Genomic DNA, 12,237 nt, shown 5'->3' on the forward strand with positions numbered 1-12,237 from the left:
TGCTAATTGTTTTGTCTGGCTTCTGACTTTTCGATTCAGGCCCGCCCGGCACTCTGGCTGAAGTCCTGGTCTGCAGATATGACTTCTAATTCCAGACTTCTTTCCCTCCCCTTTAAGGGAAATATTTTATTTGGTCCAGGCCTGGACTCTATTATCTCTATGGTAACAGTGGGCAAGGGTGTCTTCCTACTGCAAGATAAAAAGAACAAGTCTAAGGGACAAGTTTCTAATTTTCTTTCCTTTTGTGCCGATAAATCCCAACGACAGCAGTCCTCTGCTAAGCCTGAGCAAACCAAGAGTACGTGGAAGCCGGCTCAGTCCTGGAATAAGTCAAAGCAGAGCACGAAGCCTTCCGAGACTAAATCAGCTTTAAGGGCCGGCCCCCGATCCGGCTCTGGATCGTGTAGGAGCAGAATGTCGCTCTTTTCAGATGCTTGGTTCAGGGACTTGCAGGATCCATGGGTCCTGGAGGTCATAGCTCAGGGATACAGGATAGGTTTCAAGTCTCTCCACCCAAGGGCAGATTTCTCCTCTCAATCCTGTCTTCCAGACCAAAAAAAGAGGGTATCTATCCTGGTGCCTATCGCAGTAAGAGGTTTGTGATACTATTTAAACCTTTTCATGGTCCCAAATGAGGGGGTAACTTTTCGCCCGATTCTGGACCTAAAGTGCTTAAACAAATTTTTAAATGTCCTCTCGTTCAAGATGGAGACAATAAGGTCCATCCTTCCCTTAGTTAAGGAAAGACAGTTCATGACCACTATAGATCTGAAGGATGCTTACCTTTATGTTCCAATCCACAAGGATCACTTCCAGTTCCTAAAGTTTGCGTTCCTGGACCAGCACTTCCAGTTCATTGCACTTCTGTTTGGTCTAGCTACTGCTCCAAGAATTTTTACCAAGGTTCTAGGGTCTCTTCTAGCTGTTGCCAGAACACGGGGTATAGCAGTAGCTCCCTACTTGGAAAGATATTCTGGTACAAGCACCATCTGGCAGAGGACCATTCGGACTCTCTTCTTCGATCTCATGGATGGAAGATAAACCTAGAAAAGAGTTGTCTTATCCCAAGTACCATGGTGGAATTCACGGGTACTATAATAGACTTCATATCCATGAGGATATTTCTAACAGACCAGAGACGTTGCAAGCTGGCTTTGGCATGTCTTGCCCTCCGGACCTCCTTAAGGCCCTCTCTGGCTCAGTGTATGGAGATGATTGGTCTCATGGTGTCCAGCATGGAAATCATTCCCTTTGTCAAGTTCCGTCTCAGACCGTTGCAACTGTGCATGCTGAGGCAGTGGAATGGCGATCATTCGGATCTGTCTTAACCGATCTCTCTGGACAACCGGTCGAGAGAATCGCTCTCTTGGTGGCTCTGTCCTGGGAGATTGTGACTACAGACGCAAGCCTATCAGGATGGGGAGCTTTTTAGGGTTCCAACAAGGCACAAGGCCTGTGGACTGAGGAGGAATGCTCCCTACCGATCAACATTCTGGATCTTCAGCAATCTTCAATGCTCTGAAGGCTTGGCTCCTTCTGGGTTCCTCCCGGTTTATCAGATTCCAATCAGACAATATAACCTTGGTGGCTTACATCAACCATCCGGGGGGAACGAGAAGCTCCCTAGCAATGAGGGAAGTATCTTGGATTCCAGAGTGGGCAGAGGCCTACAGCTGTTTGCTGTCAGCGATCCACATTCCGGGTGTGGACAACTGGGAAGCGGATTTTCTCAGCAGACAATCCTTTCATCCAGGGGAATGTTCTCTCCATCCCGAAGTGTTTGTGGAGATATGCAACTGGTGGGGGACGCCGGAGATGGATCTCGTGGCGTTCCGTCTCAATACCAAGCTACTCAGATATGGGTCGAGGTCCAGGGATCCTCAGACGGAGCTTATAAATGCATTAGCAATGCCTTGGAGGTTCAGTCTAATTTACCTTTTCCCGCCGTTACCACTCCTTCCTTGTGTAGTGGCTTGCATCAAGCAGGAGCTGGCATCAGCGACACTGATTACTCCATCGTGGCCGCAAAGGATGTGGTTCGCGGATCTGCTGGGGATGTCATCATCTCCGTGGAGGTTACCTTGTTGCAGGGATCTGCTGGACCAAGGTCCTTTTGTTCACCAAAATCTAGATTCTCTGAGGCTGACTGCGTGGAGATTGAACGCTTAGTCCTAGCCAAGAGAGGTTTTCTGAGAGAGTTATTGATACTCTCGTTCTAGCTCGTAAGCCGGTTACTCGTCGCATCTATCAGAAGGCGTGGAGAACCTAATTATTCTGGTGTGAAGAGCGTGGATTTTACTGGCATAAAGTTAAGGTTGCCAGGATCCTATCGTTTCTCAAGGATGGACTGGAGAAGGGCCTTTTCTGCCAGTTTCCTGAGTGGACAGATTTCCGCCCTGTCTGTTTTACTGCACAAGAGGCTCTCGGAGCTTCCATATGTGCAGTCCTTTGTTAAAGCTCTGACTAGGATCAGACCTGTGTTTAGATCTAAGGCTCCTCCTTGGAGTCTAAATCTTGCTCTTAAGGTTTTGCAACTGGCACTGTTTGAGCCTATGTATGAAGTTGACATTAAATTCTGGAAGTTTCTTTTTCTACTGGCTATTGCTTCTGTGCTCAGAGTATCTAAGATTGCTGCCTTGCAATGTGAGCCTCCTTTTCTGGTGTTCAATTCTAAATAGGCTGTCCTACGTACTAAGTTAGGTTTTCTTCCTAACATCGTGTCAGACCGCAACATCAATCAAGAGATTGTGGTTCCTTTCTTGTGTCCCAATCTTTCTTCGAAGGAATGTTTGCTTCATAATTTGGACGTGGTTCGCGCCTTGAAGTTCTGTCTTTAGGCTACTAAGGATTTTAGACAAACTTCTTCCTTGTTTGTTCTCTATTCTGGGAAGTGTAAGGGTCAGAAGGTCTCTTCGACTTCCTTATCTTTTTGGTTAAGGAGTGTTATCTGCTTTGCCTCCTTTTCCAAATATACCAAAATGGGCCTAGATCAATACTTTGGGTTGTCTACTAAATCAAAATATATACTTGTCAAGGGATATTCAGGGATTCCTGACAGACATCAGTGTTACAATGCAACTATCGCTAATTTAAAAAAAAAAAAAAAAAAGAAATAGCAGTGCTACTTGTACTTATTGCCCTATAACTTGCAAAGAACATGTAAACTTTTAAAAAATTTAGAAACTATTTAGCATGGGTGTTTTTTGGTGGTTATAGATGCGTAACCGATTTTGGTGGTCAAAGTTAGAAAAAGTGTGTTTTTTTGTTTTTTTTTTCCAATTTCTAAATATTTTATAATTTTTTTTATAGTAAATTATATACGATATGATGAAAATAATGATATATTTAGAAAGTCCATTTAATGGACGAGAAAAACGGTATATAATGTGTGGGTATAGTAAATGAGTAAGAGGAAAATTACAGCTAAACACAAACACCTCCCTAACGGTAAGAATTTTGAAAAAGGGTCTGGTCACTAAGGGGTTAAAGTCATATGGGGGCTTTTTTCCCTAACACCCGAGATCTCATATATTTGAGCACTTATAACTTTTTTGGTACTGCCGGAGCTGGGGCAGATAGGTACCATCGGAGCTGGTGCAAACTGGTACTGGGGCAAAAAGGTATGGCCAGAGCTGGTACAGACAGGTATTGCCAGAACTGAAAGACAGTACAACACGCCAGGGACAAATATATCATAAAAAAAAAATAGCTGGGGCAAAATCAGCATACACAAGCTTGGTTAAGGACAGGCAAATGGTCTTCAGAAACTGGGCAGCAGTGCGGCAACAGGGAAAATCAGTAATTAGAGCTATAGCAAGATCAAATAAATAACAATGCCAAAGCACTGAACTTAGGAGCAAGGCAGCCTTTAAAGGGGATTGATTGCTTAAAGTGATGGTAAATGTAACTATACTTGAGTTTATATTTTGGAAGTATTACTCAATATAAGCACAATATAATACCTGCTCCCCGACTGTTTACCTGTGAGAATTTCAGAAATCTCTTTTTGATTGACAGGTGCATCATCCAATCGGGACTGCACCATACACCCTATGTAAATCTGTTATTAGCACGCTCCAGTGCTCAGAGTTTTAAATGGCATCAGCAGAACTTCAACTGCGCAAGTGCATTTGCAGCCACGATCTCGCTGCTGCTTATAGTAAACAGTGAATTTCCCTGTCAGTATCAATTCACTGTTTACAGCAGCACAGAAGACAGTGCTAAAGAATCACCCCATGGGCCGCCACCCCTCTCCCCAAACATGCTTATAATCCAAGTATCTGCAAACAAAAGTGCTTTTACTTAAATAATTATTACTGCGCCTTTTTCACCACTGCTGTAAACAGTGACAGGGAAATTCACTGTTTACTATAAGCAGCGGTGAGATGGTGGCTTCAACTGCACTTGCGCAGTTGAAGTTCTGCTGATGCCATTTAAAAATACTCTTTAAGGTACCCAAGTTGTAATATAGGTGGTAATGTATAAAAAATGTTTAGCTGAATTTTAGTTTAGCTGAACTTCTGGTCTGCACAAGTTAATTTTATCCAGATTCAACATATAGTTGCTCACATAACTTTTTTTGGCTCATGTTTTCTACTTACACACATTTCTTTTTTTAGATCCGTCATATTCAGAATCAAAGTGTTCTGGGTTTAGGTGCTGCAGGAATGAATTTGTGTCGCCATGGAAAGCTTTGCTGGCTGCAGGTAAGCTGGTAAATATGGACATGGATGACTATTTAGCTCATTATTGGTATGTTGTATAGTCCAAACCTTTAGAATTTGCACTTCAAATTCCAATTTTTTCATTAGGGTATTGAAAGCATTATTACAATTTCAGAAAAAATAACCCTTCTATTTTTGTTTGTTACAAACATCTGGATTTTCTCACCTACACAAAATATACAGCCAATAAGAAAAGGAGATCATCAGAAATTCAATTATTGTTGCCGTTTACTTTTTTGTGTGCTCGTTTTATGATGCAATTCATGGGCAATTAACCCTGTCCTTATTTTGTGTACAATTATTTACATTTAGTTTAATGAACTAGCTTGCATTCTGTCGCAAACATTTTTGTAAACATGTTTCATAGTTTTAAAAGTATGAATTGTTCACTATTTTAAAGTTTTATAAAGCTTTATAAACTATATAATAAATCTGAAATCTGATTATCTGAAGGATTGGTTTGTAAGGTATTTCAGTGCTATATCAGATTAACTAACATGGCTTATTAACCCATGAGAATACCTAATTGACAAGACTAGGATATGCCCCACAGTTCCTGTTAATGTGAATAATGTATTTTCTGAGGAAATCTAAATCTGCATAGAGATGTAGCAATGTTTATCAGATGGAAATAAGGTTTAATTGTGCTACGCTCTTGTGCAAATCGGATAGTAAATGCAGCTTTATTTTTTATCTCATTAACATTTCCCTGATGTTTATTGTGCCAGCACACTAAAAAAACTGATAATCCTTGACAATTGGGGTAGTGGTAATAGCCATCCGCTTTGAGAAGCTTGTTCTGTAGGAAACACCTTCTCTACAATATTCTGCCCCTCCAGTTTTCTGCTACTAAAAGGCTGCTTTCCTTGGATCTTTGCTTGTTTTCTCTTATACTTACTGATGGGGTCCTGTTGACTCATTTGGATCTTTCTGACTGCTTACTGTGCCATAGATAAATGAGTTACAAAGTCTGTAACAAAAAAAGAGTGCTTTACCCCTGAAATTATTTAGGAAAAATTCTCCCTGAATAATACCAGAATGGTTTTTAACCATTCATACTTTATCTTTATTGGTTTAAAATTCTCCCTGAATAATACCAGAATGGTTTTTAACCATTCATACTTTATCTTTATTGGTTTAAAATTCTCCCTGAATAATACCAGAATGGTTTTTAACCATTCATACTTTATCTTTATTGGTTTAACTATTCAATCATACACGTTTAAAAACACTTAAACTCTCTACATATCAATATATAGCATAGGTGTGTGAATAATACCTCTGAGAATCATGTATCTAGATGTGAAACATTATTCTTGGTTTGTATAATATCAAGCAGTCAGATACAAACAATATCTTTTTTTTAGCCGGCTTTTAATAAATTCACAAATAATGCTGTAACAAGAGGACCTGTTAATATGTGGGATGTCAGATTATGAAATTAAAGCTATCTAGCTAATACTCTATCTGCAATTGTAAAGTCTTTGCTTGCACAGTCAACTTTAGCACAGCTGTTCAGTGTAATATATTCTGTCTGCTTAAAATCTCTAGATATTAATATTTAGTATAGGTGTGTGAATAACACCTCTGAGAATCATGTATCTAGATATGAAAAATTGTACTTGGTTTGTATAATATTAAGCAGTCAGATACAAACAATATCTTTTGTAGGCTATTAATAAATTCAAAAATAATGCTGTAACAAGAGGACCTGTTAATGTGGGATATTAGATTGCAAGATTAAAGCTAATAAGCTAATACTCTATCTGTAATTATAAAGTCCTTGCTTGCACAGTTAACTTTGCACAGCTATTTAGTGTAATAGATTCTGTCTGCTCAAGCCCCTTCTATAGCGGGGGCTAGATTAACGTTTAACTGACTTGTTTCACTAACATAGCACAACGTCTGATCTCAGAATATAATGCACATTTACAAGCTATTGGCAATCAACAGTTATCATAGAGAGTAAGCGGTTAAAAATGAGTATGAACTCTCTGAAGCCAGACCCCTGCTTACTGTGCCACTCATGCTCGTAGTCTACACCCTAAGCACTGTCATTTTGGCATCGCCAACGGACAATTCGTCCGAATAAAGCGAATTGCTCTCATTCTTCAGAGTTTGCTAAAGAGTCTGAAGATCTGAAACTACGTCTTTCTCAAAGAGGTTATTCCTCTAGTACAATAGAGAGTGCATACACTGCAGTTGAGGATATTGATAGTCTTCTAAAATCTCAAACATACAGATAAAACACAAAACAATAAATTGTTTGTTACCACTTTTTCCTCCCAGTATAATGATGTTTGTAAAATTGTAAAAAAGCAACTCCCTATTCTTTTGGGAGACAAAACCCTCTAACCTATTATCAGTGAAGGTTGTAACTTTGTCAGTAGGAGGAACAAGACACTAAAGAATCTCTTAGCCCCTAGTATGACCTGGCGTAAAAAGCACTTGGAAAACCAGACAACATGTAAGGGACACTACAGATGTGGTGGCAAAGCATGTAGTCACACATCCTGTATGTAAATCCTTTCAATCTTTCGCTACCCAGAAAGTCTATACCCTAGACCAGCGGTCGCCAACCAGTGGTCTGTTGGTGGTCCTTGAGACCATCAAGCAGGAATTAATCTCCTCTGATGGTGTCACCCCCGTTGAGCTGCAACTCCCTACAGTGCCTGACTGGACATCAGTGAAAACGGACGGAGGAGTTAATTTACAATCTCCCTACGCAGGTTGCGTATGCACTGTGCACCTTGCGTAGCTAGATTATATTTTTAACTCCTCCCGCCCGGCGCGCTACTCAGAGGAAGATGCTTCCATTCTAAAGCCAGCAGTGGTTGGTATAATTTTGTCTTGAAATAGTGGAATTAAAGTATATAAAAAAAGAAAATCTTAAATTCATTTTTCTTCTCTTAACCTGTCTTTGTTTTTCTAATTCATTCACATGGACTTACATCACTGTTTGTCTTCCTCCCCTCCTTTTTTTTTTTTTTTTTTAACTTAAATATTTAATTATTTTTGAGCATAAGTAGTTTTGAATAATTCCTAACGGGCCGGGGGGTAACTTGGAACTCTTGTGGTCCTTTTAAACATAATTATTTCTCTTGTAAGGTGTATCCAGTCCACGGGTTCATCCATTACTTGTGGGATATTCTCCTTCCCAACAGGAAGTTGCAAGAGGACACCCACAGCAGAGTTGTCTATATAGCTCCTCCCCTAACTGCCACCCCCAGTCATTCTCTTGCAACTCTCGACAAGATAGGAAGTATCAAGAGATAAGTGGTGACTTAGTGTAGTTTTACCTTCAATCAAGAGTTTGTTATTTTTTAACGGTACCGGCGTTGTACTGTTTTACTCTCAGGCAGAAATTAGAAGAAGAGTTCTGCCTGGAGATTTGATGATCTTAGCGGTTTGTAACTAAGGTCCACTGCTGTTCTCACACATAACTGAAGAATATGGGACAACTTCAGTTGGGGGAATGTCCTGCAGATGACCTGTTTTGAGGTATGTTCAGTATTTTTATTTCTACAGAGATTAAATGAGTTCTAGAAAATGCTGACAGAGCCTTGTGTACTGAGGTAAGCCTGATGCAGTGATTTAACAGCGACTGGGATCATGCTTACAGAACAGGGTAATACTCATGTTAATGCTTATATTAGGGACAAAACGTTTACATGATTTTAAAAATAGGACGTTTTTTCTCTGAGGGAGATAACTCTTTTTTTGGGGCCTAATTTCCACATGGCTAATCAGATACTCCTAGGAGTACTTTCTTAAGGCCCCTCTGGCATCCAGTACATGGTGGGAGGGGCCTATTTTAGTGCTCTAAATGCGCAGTTTTTATTCAGACTGAGACATCCAGCTTCCCTAGAGGAGTCCTCTGACACTTGAGGACCATTACAAAGGGTTTATTTCTGCACAGAATCGTATTTGAGAGCAGGTAGGAGCCTCAGCAGAGCTGTGGCAGGGTGCTCAACTGTCTTAACGTTTTTTAACGTTTTTTCAATCCGGTTTGGGGCCTAAGGGGTTAATCATCCATTTGCAAGTGGGTGTAATGCTGCTTTAGTCCTTAACACACACTGTAAAAATTTCAAAGACTTTGCTATATTTTTTCACTGTTTTGCAGTTTAAGTGTTAGTTTTTTTCTCTTAAAGACACAGTAACGTTTTTGTTTAATTGCTCTTTTACCTTTATTAAAGTGTTTTCCAAGCTTGCTTGTCTCATTACTAGTCTGTTAAACATGTCTGACAAACTCCTTGTTCAGTATGTTTAGAAGCCATGGTGGAACCCCCTCTTAGAATGTGTACCAAATGTACTGAAATTTCTATAAACTATAAAGACCATATTATAGCGCTTAAAGATTTATCTCCAGGGGATTCTCTGACTAAAAAAAGGGAGATTATGCCATCTAACTCTCGCCATGTGTCAGAATTTACAACTCCCGCTCAAGTGACGCCAAGTACATCTAGCGCATCTAATTCTTTTACCTTGCAGGACATGGCGGCAGTTATGAATAATACCCTCACAGAGGTATTTTCCAAACTGCCAGGGTTACAAGGAAAGCGAGACAGCTCTGGGGCTAGAACTAATACAGAGCTTTCTGACGCTTTAATGCCTGTGTCCGATATTCCCTCACAATACTCAGAAGCCGAGGCATGGTGAGCTTCTATCTGTGGGTGACTTTTCAGACTCGGGGAAGGCGTTACTTCAGCCTGATTCTGAAATGACAGCGTTTAAATTTAAGCTTGAACACCTCTGCTTATTGCTTAGGGAGGTTTTAGCAACTCTGGATGACTGTGACCCCATTGTGGTTCCAGAGAAATTGTGTAAAATGGACAAATACTTTGCAGTGCCTGTTTACACTGGTGTTTTTCCAGTCCCTAAGAGGTTTTCGGAAATTATTACTAAGGAATGGGATAGACCAGGTGTGCCGTTCTCTCCCCCTCCTGCTTTCAAAAAGATGTTTCCCATAGATGCCGCCATGCGGGACTCGTGGCAGACGGTCCCTAAGGTGGAGGGAGCAGTCTCTACCCTAGCTAAGCGTACAACCATCCCCGTCGAGGACAGTTGTGCTTTCCTACATCCTATGGATAAAAAATTGGAGGGCCTCAAGAAAATTTTTATACATCAAGATTTTATCCTCCAGCCTCTTGCATGCATAGCCCCAGTTACTGCTGCAGCGGCTTTTTGGTTCGAGTCTCTTGAGGAGGCTCTGCAGGTAGAGACCCCGTTAGACGATATTCTAGACAGGATTAAAGCTCTTAAGTTAGCTAATTCCTTTATTTCTGACGCCGTTTTTCAGTTAACCAAACGAACGGCTAAAAATTCAGGTTTTGCCATTTTGGCAGACGTTACTTCAAAGTCTAAACATCTTAACATCCCCTTCAAGGGACAGACCCTATTCAGGCCTGGTCTGAAGGAGATAATTTCTGATATTACTGGAGGAAAAGGCCACGCCCTTCCTCAGGATAGGTCCAATAAGTTAGGGACCAAACAGAATAATTTTCGTTCTTTTCGAAACTTCAAGAGTGGCGCAGCTTCAACTTCCTCTAATGCAAAACAAGAGGGAAATTTCGCCCAGTCCAAACCAGTCTGGAGACCTAACCAGGCTTGGAGCAAGGGGAAGCAGCTCAAGAAACCTGCGGCTGCCTCTAAGACAGCATGAAGGGTAGCCCCCGATCCGAGACCCGATCTAGTGGGGGGCAGTCTTTCTCTCTTCGCCCAGGCTTGGGCAAGAGACGTCCAGCGTCCCTGGGCGCTAGAGATTGTTTCCCAGGGATATCTTCTGGAATTCAAAGGGTCATCTCCAAAGGGGAGATTTCATCTCTCACAACTATTTGTAAATGGATAAAAAGAGAGGCACTCTTACGTTGCGTTCAAGACCTACTGGTTATGGGGGTGATCCACCCAGTTCCAAGAGGAACAGGGGCTGTGTTTCTATTCAAACCTGTTTATAGTTCCCAAAAAAGAGGGAACTTTCAGAGCTATCTTAGATCTCAAGACCCTAAACAAATTTCTCAGGGTCCCATCCTTCAAGATGGAGACAATCCGAACCATCAGCCCTATGATCCAGGAGGGTCAATATATGAGGACTCAAAGGATGCTTATCTCCACATTCCGATTCACAGAGATCATCATCAGTTCCTCAGGTTCGCCTTCCTAGACAGGCATTACCAGTTTGTGGCTCTTCCCTTAGGGTTAGCCACGGCACCAAGAATCTTTACGAAGGTTCTAGGGTCCCTTCTGGAGGTTCTAAGGCCGCGGGGCATAGTGGTAGCCCCTTACCTAGACGACATCCTGATTCAGGCGTCGACTTTTCAAATTGCCAAGTCCCCTACGGACATTATTCTGGCCTTTCTGAGGTCTCATGGGTGGAAAGTGAACATAGAAAAGAGTTCTTTCTCTCCTCTCACAAGTTTCCTAACTAGGAACTCTAATAGAAAATTTTTCTGACAGAGGTCAGGATATCAAACCTTCTATCCTCTTGCCGTGCTCTTTATTACACTTCTCGGCCATCAGTGGCTCAGTGTATGTAAATGATCGGCCTAATGGTAGCGGCAATGGACATAGTTCTGTTTGCCTGCCTACATCTCAGATCGCTGCAACTTTGCATGCTCAACTAGTGGAATGGGGACTACACAGATTTGTCTCCTCTGTTCGATCTGGATTAAGAGACCAGGGATTCTCTTCTCTGGTGGTTATCTCGGGTCCATCTGTCCAGGGGAATTAGTTTCCGCAGGCCAGAGTGGTCTATAGTGACAGATGCCAGCCTTCTGGGCTGGGGCGCAGTCTGGAACTCCCTGAAGGCTCAGGGTTCGTGTACTCAGGAGGAAGCCCTCCTTCCGATTCATCAGATTTCAGTCGAACAATATCACGACTGTAGCCTATACCAACCATCAGGGGGGAACAAGGAATCCCCTGGCCATGATGGAGGTTTCCAAGATAATTCTATAGGCACAGATTCACTCTTGCCATCTCTCAGCTATCCACATCCCAGGAGTAGAGAACTGGGAGGCGGATTTTCTAAGTCGGCAGACTTTTCATCCGGAGGAGTGGGAGCTCTATCCGGAGGTATTTGCCCAGCTGATTCAACTATGGGGCAAACCAGAAATGGATCTGATGGCGTCTCGTCAGAACGCAGCCTGGCTTATGTGTTTTCCACCATTTCCTCTCCTCCCTCGTCTGATTGCCAAGATCAAGCAGGAGAGAGTTTCGGTGATTTTGATAGCACCTGCGTGACCACGCAGGACTGGGTATGCAGATCTGGTGGACATGTCATCCTTTCCACCATGGACTCTGCCGCTGAGGCAGGACCTTCTACTCCAAGGTCCATTCAAAAATTTCTCTGCGGCTTACTGCCTGGAGATTGAACGCTTGATTTTATCAAAACGTGGTTTCTCCGAGTCGGTCATTGATACCTTAATGCAGGCTTGAAAGCCTGTCACCAGGAAAATCTATCATAATATATGGTGTAAATATTTCTTCTGTTATGTGTGATCAGTCCACGGGTCATCAT

The 12,237-nt window shown here is 41.9% G+C and overlaps 1 protein-coding gene across 1 annotated transcript in view; it reads left to right on the forward strand.

Annotated features, from left to right (window-relative positions):
- Positions 1-12,237, forward strand: part of EXD1 (exonuclease 3'-5' domain containing 1) — a 594,484-nt gene that overhangs the window by 222,186 nt on the left and 360,061 nt on the right. Inside the window, exon 9 of the mRNA XM_053711728.1 lies at positions 4,620-4,706. Within this exon, the coding sequence (XP_053567703.1) occupies positions 4,620-4,706 (87 nt within the window). The remainder of the gene's footprint in view (positions 1-4,619; positions 4,707-12,237) is intronic.

Source organism: Bombina bombina, chromosome 1 (genome assembly GCF_027579735.1).
Source record: "Bombina bombina isolate aBomBom1 chromosome 1, aBomBom1.pri, whole genome shotgun sequence".
Classification (NCBI taxonomy): domain Eukaryota; kingdom Metazoa; phylum Chordata; class Amphibia; order Anura; family Bombinatoridae; genus Bombina; species Bombina bombina.